The 13,067-nt window shown below is 57.9% G+C and overlaps 1 protein-coding gene across 1 annotated transcript in view; it reads left to right on the top strand.

Moving 5' to 3' along the window:
• The window catches only part of VWF (von Willebrand factor), a 110,333-nt gene that overhangs the window by 34,856 nt on the left and 62,410 nt on the right, over window positions 1–13,067 (top strand). The window contains exons 11-18 of the mRNA XM_058655802.1: window positions 843–979; window positions 1,363–1,504; window positions 2,012–2,112; window positions 3,715–3,910; window positions 4,278–4,493; window positions 5,950–6,190; window positions 7,326–7,417; window positions 8,888–9,048. Coding sequence (XP_058511785.1) covers window positions 843–979; window positions 1,363–1,504; window positions 2,012–2,112; window positions 3,715–3,910; window positions 4,278–4,493; window positions 5,950–6,190; window positions 7,326–7,417; window positions 8,888–9,048 — 1,286 coding nt within the window. The remainder of the gene's footprint in view (window positions 1–842; window positions 980–1,362; window positions 1,505–2,011; window positions 2,113–3,714; window positions 3,911–4,277; window positions 4,494–5,949; window positions 6,191–7,325; window positions 7,418–8,887; window positions 9,049–13,067) is intronic.

The raw sequence follows: 13,067 nt of genomic DNA, 5'->3' as shown, positions 1-13,067 counted from the left end.
CAGGGACCTGCGGAAGGGGAGGTGAGTATGTCCATAACCGCTAACAGTCATCAGGGACGTCGGCCAAGGCTGCTGTCTGCCTGGTCCCTCTCAGGACCTGATGGAGGATGGAGTGGCAGGTGGATGGGGTGGGGGCTCATGGGGGAGTCCTGCACCCTACCCACAGCATGGCAACCTGTCCTGGGCAACAGCCCGGCAGAAGTTGGCACTGCCCTTGTGGTGGTGCTATCTCAGGCGGATGCCTCTCTTCCCAGGAGCCTCCCCCCCCCCCCCGGCTCTGCGCTCCAGTGCCAGAGGTCGAGGCCCAGGTCTCAGGAGGCCTCAGAGCCACCTGCCCTTCAGCCGTGGCTGCTATGGAGTTCCCCGCAGCCTGCTTCTATTGGTCACTCTGCCTGCTGGCCCCTAGGGACCTCCCGGGGTAGGAGTGTGTCCACAAGCTCCTCCACAGGCTTGTTCTAAGAAAACTGAGAGGGGCTGGGCAGCCTGGCTCTGGATTGGGCATCGCAAGCTCCCAGGCTGTGTCCGCTGGCGTGGCACTGGCCCGGGCAAAGAGGAAGCATGACTACTGTGGGACTGAGAGGAAGGCACGCAGGCAGTAGGGCACGCAGGGCTGGGAGCCCTGACTTCTGGCCTGGATGTGGCCTCGGTACTTCTCTTAGCATCATCTGTGAAGACAGGTGCCGAACCAGTGGTCCGGCTCTGACATCCCTGCAACGGACTTAGAATCTGCTGGTTTTCAAACTTGGGAGAGGACTTGTTGGTTTTTGTGTGGAAGGGGACCCTTCTGTGTCCTCGGAGGACACCTCTCACTGTCTGTGACCCCATCTTCTGTGTCCCTCCAGGGGAATGCCTGGTCACTGGCCAGTCCCACTTCAAGAGCTTCGACAACAGGTATTTTACCTTCAGCGGCATCTGCCAGTACCTGCTGGCCCGGGACTGCTGGGACCACTCCTTCTCCGTCATCATAGAGACAGTGCAGGTGAGGGCGTTGGGAGGGGGCAGGAGCAGGTGCTTCCCGGAGAGTCAGCCCCTCATTTCTGCAGACTCCCAGCCCCCCTCTTTGCTGGATGAAGGGCCAGGACGCCTGGGGCTGTCTGTCAGGTGCAGACTGCTGTTCTGTGGGCTAAGTCTCTGCTCTCTGATGCTGGGGATGCCCCAGGTGGAGGCAGGTGGAGCTGGGGTATGCTTTGTAACAAGCAAAGTGGGCAGAGGTCTTGGGCTCCAGTCTAGGGCAAGGCAGGAGACGGGGGGCCAGGGCCAGGCTTAGGGTCCCCTCCCTGGCAGCATAACTCCAGGGACAGCAGGTACTGTGTGGGAGTGCCCTGGTCACCTGTCTCTCGCCCCACCTCCCATTCCGGGCAGTGTGCTGATGACCCCGATGCTGTGTGCACCCGCTCTGTCGCCGCCCGGCTGGACACCCCGCTTCACGGTGGCCTGGTGAAACTGAAGCACGGAGGTGGCGTTGCCATGGACGGCCGGGACATTCAGGTCCCCTTCCTGCAAGGTGGGCCCCGTGGTGCTCCTCCCTCCTCGCGTGTGCAGGTGCTAGAGGTAACTCGGGTGGAAAGTGGGCATCCATGGCACGCATCCCTGAGGGAGAGGAAGGTTTCCTGGAGGAGGAGGCTGCTCCAGGCCCTGAGAAGGGGCGTACAGTCTGACCAAGAGCTGGGGGCTTCCTTCCCACCTCCTTGAGCCTGGCGGTCTCGGTTTTTGTGGCTCAGGGCATGTGTCTTTGTCTCCCTCTGGTGGCGTACGGTGGAATGACAGCCAGCTCAGGTCAGGGCATGTGCCTTTGTCTCCCTCTGGTGGCAGATAGTGAAATGACAGCCAGCTCAGGCTTACCAATGCCTTCTCAGCTCACCTGGTCGCCTTTCCTCCAGGGATCTCCCTCCAGCCACAGGGACACCCCATTTGCCCCCTAAACATAGCTTTCAGGCTGCCATCCTGACTCTTCCAGCATGCCTGCTGGAGCCCTCCCCGCTCAGCCTGCACTATGTTCGGCTGGTTACAGGTGACCTTCGCATTGAGCACATGGTGGCTGGCTCCGTGCGCCTCAGCTACGGCGAGGACCTGCAGATGGACTGGGATGGCCGAGGGAGGTTGCTGCTGAAGGTAGGACCCCTGGACAGCCGATGCTTGGTCCTGTGCGAGGGGCAGAATTCCTTTCTGTCCTTTCTGCCCCAGCTGTGTGGACTCTGGAGGTGCAGGCGGGGAAGCTTGGGGGCTAGGAACTCAGCATAGCTGAATGCCTCCCAGAGTCCGTGTTGGCAAGTTGGAGCTGACTAGGGAACCCATAGGGATCCCAGCTACTCCAATGGGGATAGGTAGGGGGTCTTAGCCACTCAGTCAAGCACCTGCCGAACCAGCTCTTGTATGTATATATATGCAGATTTACAGAGAGAAGGAGAGAAAGAGAGAGAGTCTTCTGTCTGCTGGTTCACTTCCCAAATGGCCACAATGGCCAGAGCTGAGCCCACCTGAAGCTAAGAGCCAAGAGTTTCTTCCGGGTATTCTACCCAGGTGTAGGGTTCCAAGGCTTTTGGCTGCCCTTTAGTGCTTTCTCATGTCACAAGCAGGGAGCTGGAAGAGAAGTGGAGCAGCTGGGACCTGCAGGGAGGTCAGCAGCCTTGCTAATGACAGGCTCTTGGGTCTCAGCCCCTGCTCCATCTCCCAGTGAGAGTCCTCTTAGCAGAAGCCAGCAGGTGCACCTGCAGCAGCCCCAGGCCGAGGGCAGGTGCATCCCCCAACAGTCCCAGGCAGAGGGCAGGTGCACCCCTCAACAGTCCCAGGCAGAGGGCAGGTGCACCCCCTCAGCTGTCCCTGAATGTGCCCTTGGGTGCCCTGAGGGCTTTTCCTGGACCAGGGCCTGCAGGCTGGAGTAAGAGCCTTGCTGAGGCCCTGTGCCCCCTCCTTCTTCTCCCTGTATCCCTGGAGTCTCCTCTGGTCTGGTCAGGAGGCCCAGTGGCTGTGTGGAGTGCAGCTCAGGAGGGCAGTGCCACCTCATTAGCTTCCTTCCAACTTGTGTGTGACCCCTCTGACCTTGGTTCTCACAGGTGTCACGGGCAAGGGCTTAGCTGCTCTGCTTGGAAAGGCATGGTTGTTTCAGCAGGCCCTGGGGTGGGGGTGCGGTGGAGGTGGGGGACAAGCTGCTGACTCATGCCTTGGGAGCTTGGGCAGGTCACAAGTCCAGCTGGGCTTCAGGCTTTCCACCTTTTATTTATTTATTTTTACACTTATTTGAGAGGCAGATACACACACACACGCGCACACACAGAGATATCTTCCACCTGCTGGTTCTGCAGGTGGTCTGCAATGGCCAGGGTTGACCCCAGCTGAACCTAGGAGCCTGGAACTCTGTAGGGTTTCCCACGTGGGTGGCAGGGAGCCACATCCTTGGGCCATCTCCTGCTGCCTTCCCAAGTACCTTAGCAGGGAGCTGGAGCAGGGCTTGGGAGGGAAGGGGCAAGGCATGGCAGTATTGCAGGCTGCTGGTGTAACTGGCTGTACCACCACTGTGGAGCGTGGGTGGAACATTGGAGCGAGGATGGAACGGCAGGGCTGGCTCGGCTGCGCCCTGGTCCCTTCTCCGCCCCGGGTGAGGTTGGGGTTGGAGGGTAGAGGGCTGCTCTGTGCCTGTTGCTAGGCACTGTAGGGACCTGGTGTGGTTAAAAGCAAGCAGATGGAAGGGTTGGCTGCGTTGGCCTCTGCCCACAGCTGTCTCCAGTTTATGCCGGGAGGACATGTGGCTTGTGCGGGAACTTCAATGGTGACAGGGGCGACGATTTCCTGTCCCCCGGGGGCCTGGTGGAGTCCTTGGTGGAAGACTTTGGCAACGCTTGGAAGCTGCACGCTGACTGTCCGGACCTGCGGGAGCAGCACGCGGACCCCTGCAGCCGCAACCCGCGCCAGGGTGAGTGCGCCCGAAGGGGTGGGTTGGAAAGGGGCAGAACCTTCCGTGGGCAGTGGTGGGGATGGCAGTGGGGGTGACCGGGGGTGGTGGTGCACCCTGCCAGGGCGTGCCCCGGGGAGGGCCTGGAGTGTTCTTGGCTTGAGCCATCAGCAAGTAACCATCTGCCTCTTGGTCATGTCCTTGTCCCCTAAGGCTCTTTGAGGGACATGGAGAAAGACAAGGGTACCCCTCCAGGCTGCCCGCTGCTGCATTTCAGCCATCCCTTGGGAACCGAGCCGGGTGGAGAGGACAGCAGTGGGCTCAAGCCCCGGCCCTGGCACGGACCACCTGCTCCATCCGGGCTCTTTCTTTTGTTCCGCCTCCGCAGCCAGGTTCGCGGAGCAGGCGTGCGCGCTGCTGACTTCCTCCAAGTTTGAGGTCTGCCACGCGGCCGTCAGTCCGCTGCCCTACCTGCGCAACTGCCGCTACGACGTGTGTGCCTGCCCCGATGGCAAGGAGTGTCTGTGTGGCGCCCTGGCCAGCTACGCTGCCGCCTGCGCTCGGAGAGGCGTGCACGTGGCGTGGCGTGAGCCCAGCTTCTGCGGTGGGTGCCCCACTCTCCACTGGCCTCTGCGTTTGGCTTCTGCCAAGTGCGCTGTCTTGGCTTCTTTCCCTGGGACGTAGGCCCCTGGACTAGCATAGGGGGCAAGCACAGGTCCTTTGCACGCCTCTGTTCCCGTGCAATTGCCGGCAGGCCACGGCGGTGGGGTCTAGCTCTCCCCAAGGCCAGGTTGGAGTCTGCACGGGGAGCTGGCCTGCAGCTCCCCTCACCTAGTATTCAATAGGGGGAACTGTCAGATTGTGCCGCACTGTGTCCCCGCATCGCTTGTGGATCTGATGAAGGCCTTGAAATGCAGACATAGAGTCTTGGCACCGCGAAAAGTTACGTATCATTGCATAGCTCTGTTCTCAGCCACCTTTAATTCACACTCTGCATTGGAGTTGGCTTCGGCTGCTGCCAAACTCTGCGCCTTTGAGCCAAATGATTGGCCTCATTTGTTTGTTGCTGCTGTTGTTTCTTTGGGGACATTTTCTGAGTGCCCCCAGGGCCGATGTAGATCCCAAATAGGCACTGCCTTCTCACAAGATGCCCGTCACGTTGAGCCAAAGGATGATCGCATTCTGGCAGGATCGATCAAGGAGCGCTTTCCAGAAGAGGAAAGCGCTCTGACCGTGATCCTGGGCAGAAAGAGTTGATTTTGAGGGGAGAGGAGACAAGGTGGGGACAGATACCCTACAGGGCAGGGTGGGTGGCTGTTTTGATTTTTGGACAGAATATAGGGGCTGCCGCTATGAGGCAATGAATTAAGCTGCCACCTGCAGGGCTAGCATCCCATTTGGGTGCTGGTTCGAGTCCTGGCTGCTCCAGTGTCCTACCCAACTAGCTACTATTGTTCCTGGGAAAGCAGCAAGCACAGGGTGGCCAATCCAGGCACTCTTGTGGGAGACCCAGATTAAATTCCTAGCTTAAGCTAGGGTCATTTGGGGAGTGAACCAGCAGATGCGAGATCTCTCTCTCTCCACCTTCTATAACTCTGCCTTGCAAATGAATAAATACATCTTAAGAAAAGAATGGGGCCTTAGGTGCCTGGCAAACAGTAGCCCCTGCTGTCACTCCCAGTTCCTTTCAATAGCCACGGCTTTAAAATCCACTAGGACTTCCATTGTGTCTCAGGCTGCAAGGTCTCAGAGGTGAGATGGGTATGGGATTCCACAGTTACAATGCAGTTAAAGAGGGTGAGTTTATTTGGGTGCAAAACCTTTTTTTTGGTAAAATGTGGAAAATGTGTATTATACAAAAGTATCAACAGATGGAAAAAATATTTGCACCCACATGCACTTTTATTTTCAATTCCATTTCCCAGTACCCATTGACATAGTAGAGTTCACAGATATCATTGGGGGGAGGTCCCAGCTGCAGGGCGTGGCACCCCAAGTCCTAAAGCCACTATCCTCATCTGGCATTGGCTCTGAGGCCACCTGTCTGCCTTCTCTTGCAGCCCTGAGCTGCCCAGTGGGCCAAGAGTACCAGCAGTGTGGCATGCCCTGCAACCTGAGCTGCCGCTCCCTCTCCCACCCGGACGAGGAGTGCAACGAGGGCTGCCTGGAGGGCTGCTTCTGTCCCCCGGGGCTGTACCAGGAGGAGAGTGGGCAGTGTGTGCCCAAGGCTCAGTGCCCCTGTTACTATGATGGCGAGATCTTCAGGCCTGGAGACGTCTTCTCTGATCATCATACCATGTGGTAGGTGCACACCGCTGGCCTGGGGAGGCCTGGAGGAGAGGCCTGGCATGGCTGAGCTGGGGTCTTCCTGTGTGTGAAAGGGTAGCCAGGAAGTGGCTTGTGTGGAGTGGCATAGCACGTCTGGAGTGAAGTAAGGCTTCCTCACTCTGGGAGCAATTTCCAGGTGAGCAGGTTGGGAGTGCGAATTCTTGAGCTTTCTTGTTAGCTGTCATGGCTTGGGCCCCATTTCCTTGCAGGCCTCATTCTGTTCCAGAACAGAAAGCAGGTGAGCTCCCATCCCCATCCCCTCCTCTCCCCCGACCTAGTCTCCGTTCAGCATCGTCAGGCTAAAGCATTTGTGCCTTGATATCACCTGCATGTTGAGTTGCTAACCTGAGTCCATTATGTTACTATAAGGATGTACCTGAGACCACATGCTTTCTAAGGAAAAGAGGTTTGTCTCAGCTCACAGTCCTGGAGGTGGGGGAGCCCACCATCAGGCAATTGCCTCCACAGGGACACCAGTAAGGAGAAATCCTGCATCATCCAGCAGATGATGGCGTCTCCCTCCTCAGCCATGCACAGGGGGACGTGGGGTCACATGGGAGGTCCAGGGGCCCAGTGATGGGGTAGAGTCAGTCAGGGGGTGGCTTTGGGCTTCTGCTGGGGACACTAGTTAACTGCTGGCTCTGTGGCTGGCTCTGGTGGCTGTGGGGTCCTGGGTTCAGCGTTGTACACGTTGAACCTGGGTAGGGGGCCCAAGCAAAAGCTCTGAGCTGCTGACATAGTGAATTTGTGAGTCTTCTCTTGGCTGGTTGCTGGGAGTGTAGAGAAGGAACTCTGGGGGGGCCGTGGGGGGCTGCAGGTGTACCCAGACTTGTCCTGGAGCTGGGTGGGGCTGAAGGGCAAGCAGGGGCGGGGCGTGGAGGAGGGAATCAGGAGTGGGGCGGGGTTGCTTTGTCCTCCGGCCGCATGGAGTCGTTGGCAGTGGTGAATGACGTGGGTTCCACTCACAAAAAAAAGAAGGGTGATGCCCTGGTGGCTGCAGGTGGGTGGTGGACGTAGTGGGGCTGGCAGGGGTGCGAGACGGTGAGACGATGGAGCCTGCAGGTGCAGACCCCTGGGTGAAGCTGGGCTGTGCCTGTCGGCTCTGCAGCTACTGTGAGGACGGTTTCATGCACTGCACCTCAAGCGGAGCCCCCGGGAGCCTGCTGCCCCCCGCCGCCGCCATCGCCCCCTCACACCGCAGTGAGTACCCGCTCCTCCCTTCCGCACGTGCCGGCTGGGCCCAGGGCTGCATGGGTTTCTGCGTTTGTGTCAGTAGACCACACAAGTGTGCACCTTTTGTGTTTCGGAAGGAAGAGGAGGAGTCTGAACGGGCTGTGGGGTCGGGGGAGGGCAGGATGGACTCCTGAGAGCCTTGCTGTGCACAGTCTGAGCTCAGTCCAGCTGTGAGGTGGCCCTGATGGTGGCAGAAGTCACCTGCTTGTTCCCTGGGTGGACACAGACATCTCCTTAGGATGCTTGTATTTGAAGGTTCTGAGATATAAGCGTGGCCCTACAGTTTAAAATCAATGCCAGAGTTGGGGTGGTGGTGGTGGAGGGGAGAGGGATAGGCCTGGTCTGGCAGGGCCACACTCTCAGGGTCTCCTGACTGATTTGCTTCTAGAAGATTCTTCCTTGTGTGGGAAGGGCTATTCTAATGGGATGGGACATGTGGATTTGTCTGCCACCCCCAGCCTGACCGCTTTCCCTGACACCCTTCCTATCTGGTGAGCCTGCTCTGCTCACCCTGGGTCAGAGCTCTGAGCGCCCCAGCCCCTGCCAGCATGTACAGCTGCCTGGGGAGTGTCCCTCAGCCTAGAGCCGGGCACAGGCGGGCTCAAAGGTCCCAGTCAACCTGGGAGCTCAGGGTGGCCAAGTCTCTCTCCCTTTCTCTTTCTCTCCTCTCTTTCTCCCTTCCTCCCTTCCTTCCTCCCTAGATTTATTTATTTTTATTGGAAAAGTAGATTTACAGAGAAGGAGAGACAGAAAGATCTTCCATCTACTGGTTCACTATCCAAGTGGCTGCAACAGCCAGAGTTAAGTTGATCCGAAGCCAGGAGTCAGGAGCTTCTTCCAGGCCTCCCATGCAGATGCAGGGTCCCAAGGCTTTGGATCATCCGTAACTGCTTTTCCAGGCCACAAGCAGGGAGCTAGATGGGAAGTGGAGTAGCTGGGACATGAACTGGCACCCCTATAGGATGCCAGGGCTTGGAGGTGGAGGATTATCCAGTTGAGCTGTTGTGCTGGGCCTCTTTCTCTCACTCTCTGTGGTGTGGCTCCGTGTGCCCAGTCTCCTTTGCTTCAAAGTCAGGAAGCTGCTACACTTCTGGGAAACCCATGCAGCTTTTTGGAGTTCCAGTTTCCTGGAATTGGATTTCATAACACCGCCAGGCTGGAAAGTCTACTGGTAACAGCATCCTGCCATCTCCTGCAAGGTCAAGGGTATAAAAAGTGGGGGCCAGCAGATGAGGGCCAGGGTTGACTGAGCCCTGACCTGTGCAGGCCAAAGGTCAGGAGCTCAGCTGAGAGCCTGGATGAAGTTGCTGTCCCAATCCTGCCCCAGGAGTCTGGCTCTGGGCTCCAGGCCCGGGAAGCGAAATGGCGGCTGCTGTGTGGCCCCTGAAACCATCTCCCTCCTTCCCTCGTTACCTCTCTGGTTTTCCCTCCCTCAAGGCAAACGGAGCCTGTACTGCCGCCCCCCAATGGTCAAGTTCGTGTGTCCTGCCGACAACCCACGCGCCCAGGGCCTGGAGTGTGCCAAGACGTGTCAAAACTATGACTTGGAGTGCATGAGCAGTGGCTGCGTCTCAGGCTGCCTCTGTCCCCCGGGCATGGTGAGCCGCCTGTTAGATCCTCCCCTTACATGGTCCTGCAGGAGTGTGTGTATGTGGGGGGGGGGGTTCAAGGAGGGGAAGAGCCAGGAGTTGAATTGGGGTGGCAGCAGGGGTCAGGTGGCCCCCTTTCCCAAGGGCTGCATTCCACAGCGGGAAGCTAGAGGGATGCACACCCATTTGAGTGGGATTTGCAAAAGTTTAGGATGAACCTGCCACTCCATTCGCAAGTCAGGGGTCCAACAGAAGTCTCCTCCCCACCCCGCTGCAGTGGGCGGGCCATACTGTGCCTCTGCTGTGATGTGTGTCCAGGGGTCTTGGCCAGCTCTGAACAACCCCATCCCCATCCCCCCTTCCTGGAGGCTCTGCCCGTGGGGTCCCAGGCTGTGCTGTCTGAGCTTGCCCCAGTCTCCACCCTCCTTCCCTCCAGGGCCAAAGCCAGCATTGTGATAAATCTGTTACATAAATATTGTTCCTGTCACTCAGAAGGGTGCAGCTTCTGGAATGTTCTCTTTTGAATGCATTTTGTATCACCCAAAGTGAGGGGCAAAGGGATGAGACAGAATCTTACAGGCCAGCAGGGGCAAATGCAGGTGGTTCTTACCCGGCCTTGGTGGTGGTGGTGATGGTGGGGGTCTTCCTTAATTGTATGGTTCTCCCCTGCTCCTGCCTCAGGGGATTCCAGGGGCATCTTCTTAAAGGGAGGGCTCTAGTTTGGTCTATGAGCGTTGGTGGTTATATACAGAGCGAGGTGTGTGTGTGTGGGGAGGGGTGCTATAAGGGCCAGATGAGGAGAGGGGAGCACGAGGCGGGGGGTGAGCCACGTGTGCAGGGTCGGGTGGAGCTTTGAGGCCAGGCACCACGCCTTTGGGGCTCGCCCTCCCCCTGCGGATCCCAGGCCTCCTCTGAGCTTTAGAGGCAGGATTCTGCCCTGCCCTCCTCGCCTGGGAAAGCTTAAGGCCTCGGCCAGAGCCTGCTAGCTTTGATTAATAGCGGGGGGGTGGGGGGAGGGAACAGGAAACTCCTGCAGGCCCCCACCTTGAAAAAGTTCCCTAAGTCTGGCAGAATGAGGCTTTCTGAGTTGCAGCTAAAAGGAATTGGGGCGGGGGGATGTGTGTGAAAGAATTGGAAGTATCCAGCAGTAAGACGATGGACTGTCTGACATTGTCCACGCCTACCCTTCAATCACAGCGTGATACACTTGTTCATGAAGGACGTCCATTGTAAAACTAGAGGGGAAATCAATGAGGAGGAGAGACCTTCGGGAAGGGCACGGGCAACCCCAGAGCCTGTGGAACTGTATCATAAGACAAAATAAAATATTTTAAATGTGGAAAAAAAGGAATTGAGGGGAGGCAAAAGGAAGCAGACCCGAGGTGTGAGCCAGCATCATTCTCAGGCAAGGCCCCCAGGGTTAGCTTAGCTGATGGCTGCCAGGGGTTCCAAGTGGCCACGCGGGCGGTCCCTGGCCAGGCTCCCACCCTTAGGGCAGCAGAGTTCCGGGCAAAGGTGATCTTTCCTGAAGCACCTGCCTGAACGTGTGGGGTGCAGGACAGGAGCTCAGCTCTTTCTGACCCGTCCCAGCCTGGCACCTCCCTCAGGAGGGAGAGGTTGGCGAGTGCCCGCGGGTTGTGGACTTTCTGTGTCCGGAGTTCCGGGTGGGGGTGCTCTTGTGAAGTAGTCACCCCAGGGAGGGGGGAAATTTGGGGTGACTACACCTGGTGGGGGCTTAGTAAGTGATGCTTTGATGTCAACTAACAGAACAGGGAAAAGGTATTTAAAAAGCTGGAAATCTACTCACAACAGCTTTGGGCCGCTATCTGCTGTTCCCAGGAGCATTAGCAGGGAGCTGGATTGGAAACCAAGTATGTGTAACTCTAACCATCTCTTGGATCAGGATGTGGATGTGCCTAGCAGTGGCCTAACGCACTGTACCACAACATTCATTTACCTCCTAAGTTAATCCTTGAGTTCCATTTCCCACAACTGCAAAATATCCTCCTGAGTTCCTGAAAGCAAGCCATGGAGCATAAACACAGAGATGCACAGCAAAGTAGCACACACTCGGAGTCCCGGTGCTTCTCCCAAGCAGGTGCAAGATCGCATGAGAAGACTTCCAAGCCTTTTTTCCTTTAGTTATGAAAACGTTGAATCGGTCTACCTCTGGATCTGTATTGTTAGGCTATTACCTGACGGCACCACTAGGTGGCAGCAAAGGCCAGGCCATTGCTCTGCTCACCGGCCTCCTGAGCTGGACCGGTCACAGCTCTGAAGGGCAGAGGGGCTGGGAACCCTGGAACTCTCCTGTCACAGGGCAGGAGGCTCAGGAAGGTCCAAGAGGCAGAGTTACTGCTCGCCTCTAGCCCCAGGTCAATCTCCTTGCCCTCTGTTGGGGAGGCCTGGCCCCCACGTGCTCAGGGGGAGAGATAGAGAGAGAGATAGAGAGAGAGAGAGAGAGAGAGAGAGAGACATAGAGACAGAGACCACTGACTGGTTCACTTTGCAGATGGATGGCTGCACTGGCTGAGCTGGGCTGATGCAAAGCCAAACCAAGAGCCAGAAACTGCCCCTGGGTCTCCCACTGGCTTGCAGATCCCCAAGCACTTGGGCATTTTTGGCTGCTTTCTCAGGCACATTAGCTGGGAGCTGGGTCGAAGTGAAACAGCCTGGACTCGAACCAGTGCCAGGGGTCTCCCATCTGCTGACTCGCTTCCCCAGTAGCCCGTGGCCACCAGGAGCCAGGAGCCGCATCCAGGTCTCCCACATGTAGAGGATTGGCCGTCTTTGCTGCCCCCTCCCAGTGCACTAGCAGGGAGCTGGAGGTGGGTGGGACTCTGTGCCTGGCACTTGGCTAGGGCACATGGGGGTCGCGGGTGGGAGCCCAGCATAAGGTCCAGCCCCGTTGTAGGTTAAATCTGAGGTATGACCGGGCTTGCCACACCGTCTTCTTCCCTGCCTTGTGCCTTGGCCTCTGTTGGGCTTCTCTGGGAATTGATGGACGAGCTGTTGTTGTCACCAGTGGCACGGCTGGGGTGTGGCCGCGGCAACTCAGAGCTGAACGGGCATCTGTGTGTTGTGCCCACTGGGGACACGACCTCCCTCCCTGTCCTTGCAGCTAAGCCTGGCTTCTGTCCCCACTGGGACCCAGCGTGCGCCTGTCATTCCGACAGTGTCCACTAGGCGGCAGGCCTTGGATTTAAGTGAGGCTGTGTGTGTGTGTGTGTGTGTGTGTGTGTGAGTGTGTGAAGGCGCCCCACTCTGACAGGGCCTGCTAACCGTTTCCCCTCCTGGCTGTCTAAGCTCGTTGTCTTTTCTGAGGTCCCAGGAGGTCAGAGTGGCTGAGGATGGGGTCCCCTCCCCACCACCCCGTTCCCTTGCTCTGCATTCTGCTGTCCAGCACCTGGCCTGGGTGATGGAGTGTTGGAGTTCCTCCTGATGGCAGGGGAAGCCAGGGTTAACACCCACACAGGCGCGTGCGCGTACACACACACATTCCTGATACACACATCACACACAGAAACAATACATACACACGCACACGCCTATACATGCAACACACATGCCTGAACATATCCACATAGGATTTGAGCTCCTGGTCTGTGCTGTGGAAGCCTGCTTGGGCAGAATCACTCTTACAGGAGTCTCCTCCTGGCTCTGCCCAGGTAGCTGTGGGACCAAGGTGCCGTGCTGTGGTCCCTTCACCTGGAGGTGTGGCTCTAGTTTCTGAGACCGCCCAAGGCCAGCCCAGGCCAGGTCACCGCAGGTATCTGGACCTGCCTCCTGACATTGTGAGAGAAGCAGATCCAATGTTGGAATCACGGTGGTGTTAATTCCTGTGAACCTGCTGGGGCTGGGGCCTTCCCAGTATGCCCCTGCTACAGCCGCCACAGACCCGAGGGGCGCACTGTGGGGCGCACTGTGCTCGGGGGTGGAGGGCAGTGCAGTGGAACGTGCCAGGCAGCAGGTGTCAGGCCCTCAGGCATCAGGAAGGGAGGGTATGGGTGGCTTGGATCATGCTTGTG

Source organism: Ochotona princeps, chromosome 27 (assembly GCF_030435755.1).
Source record: "Ochotona princeps isolate mOchPri1 chromosome 27, mOchPri1.hap1, whole genome shotgun sequence".
NCBI classification, from domain to species: Eukaryota; Metazoa; Chordata; class Mammalia; order Lagomorpha; family Ochotonidae; genus Ochotona; species Ochotona princeps.
This window is presented reverse-complemented; position numbering and strand designations above follow the sequence as displayed.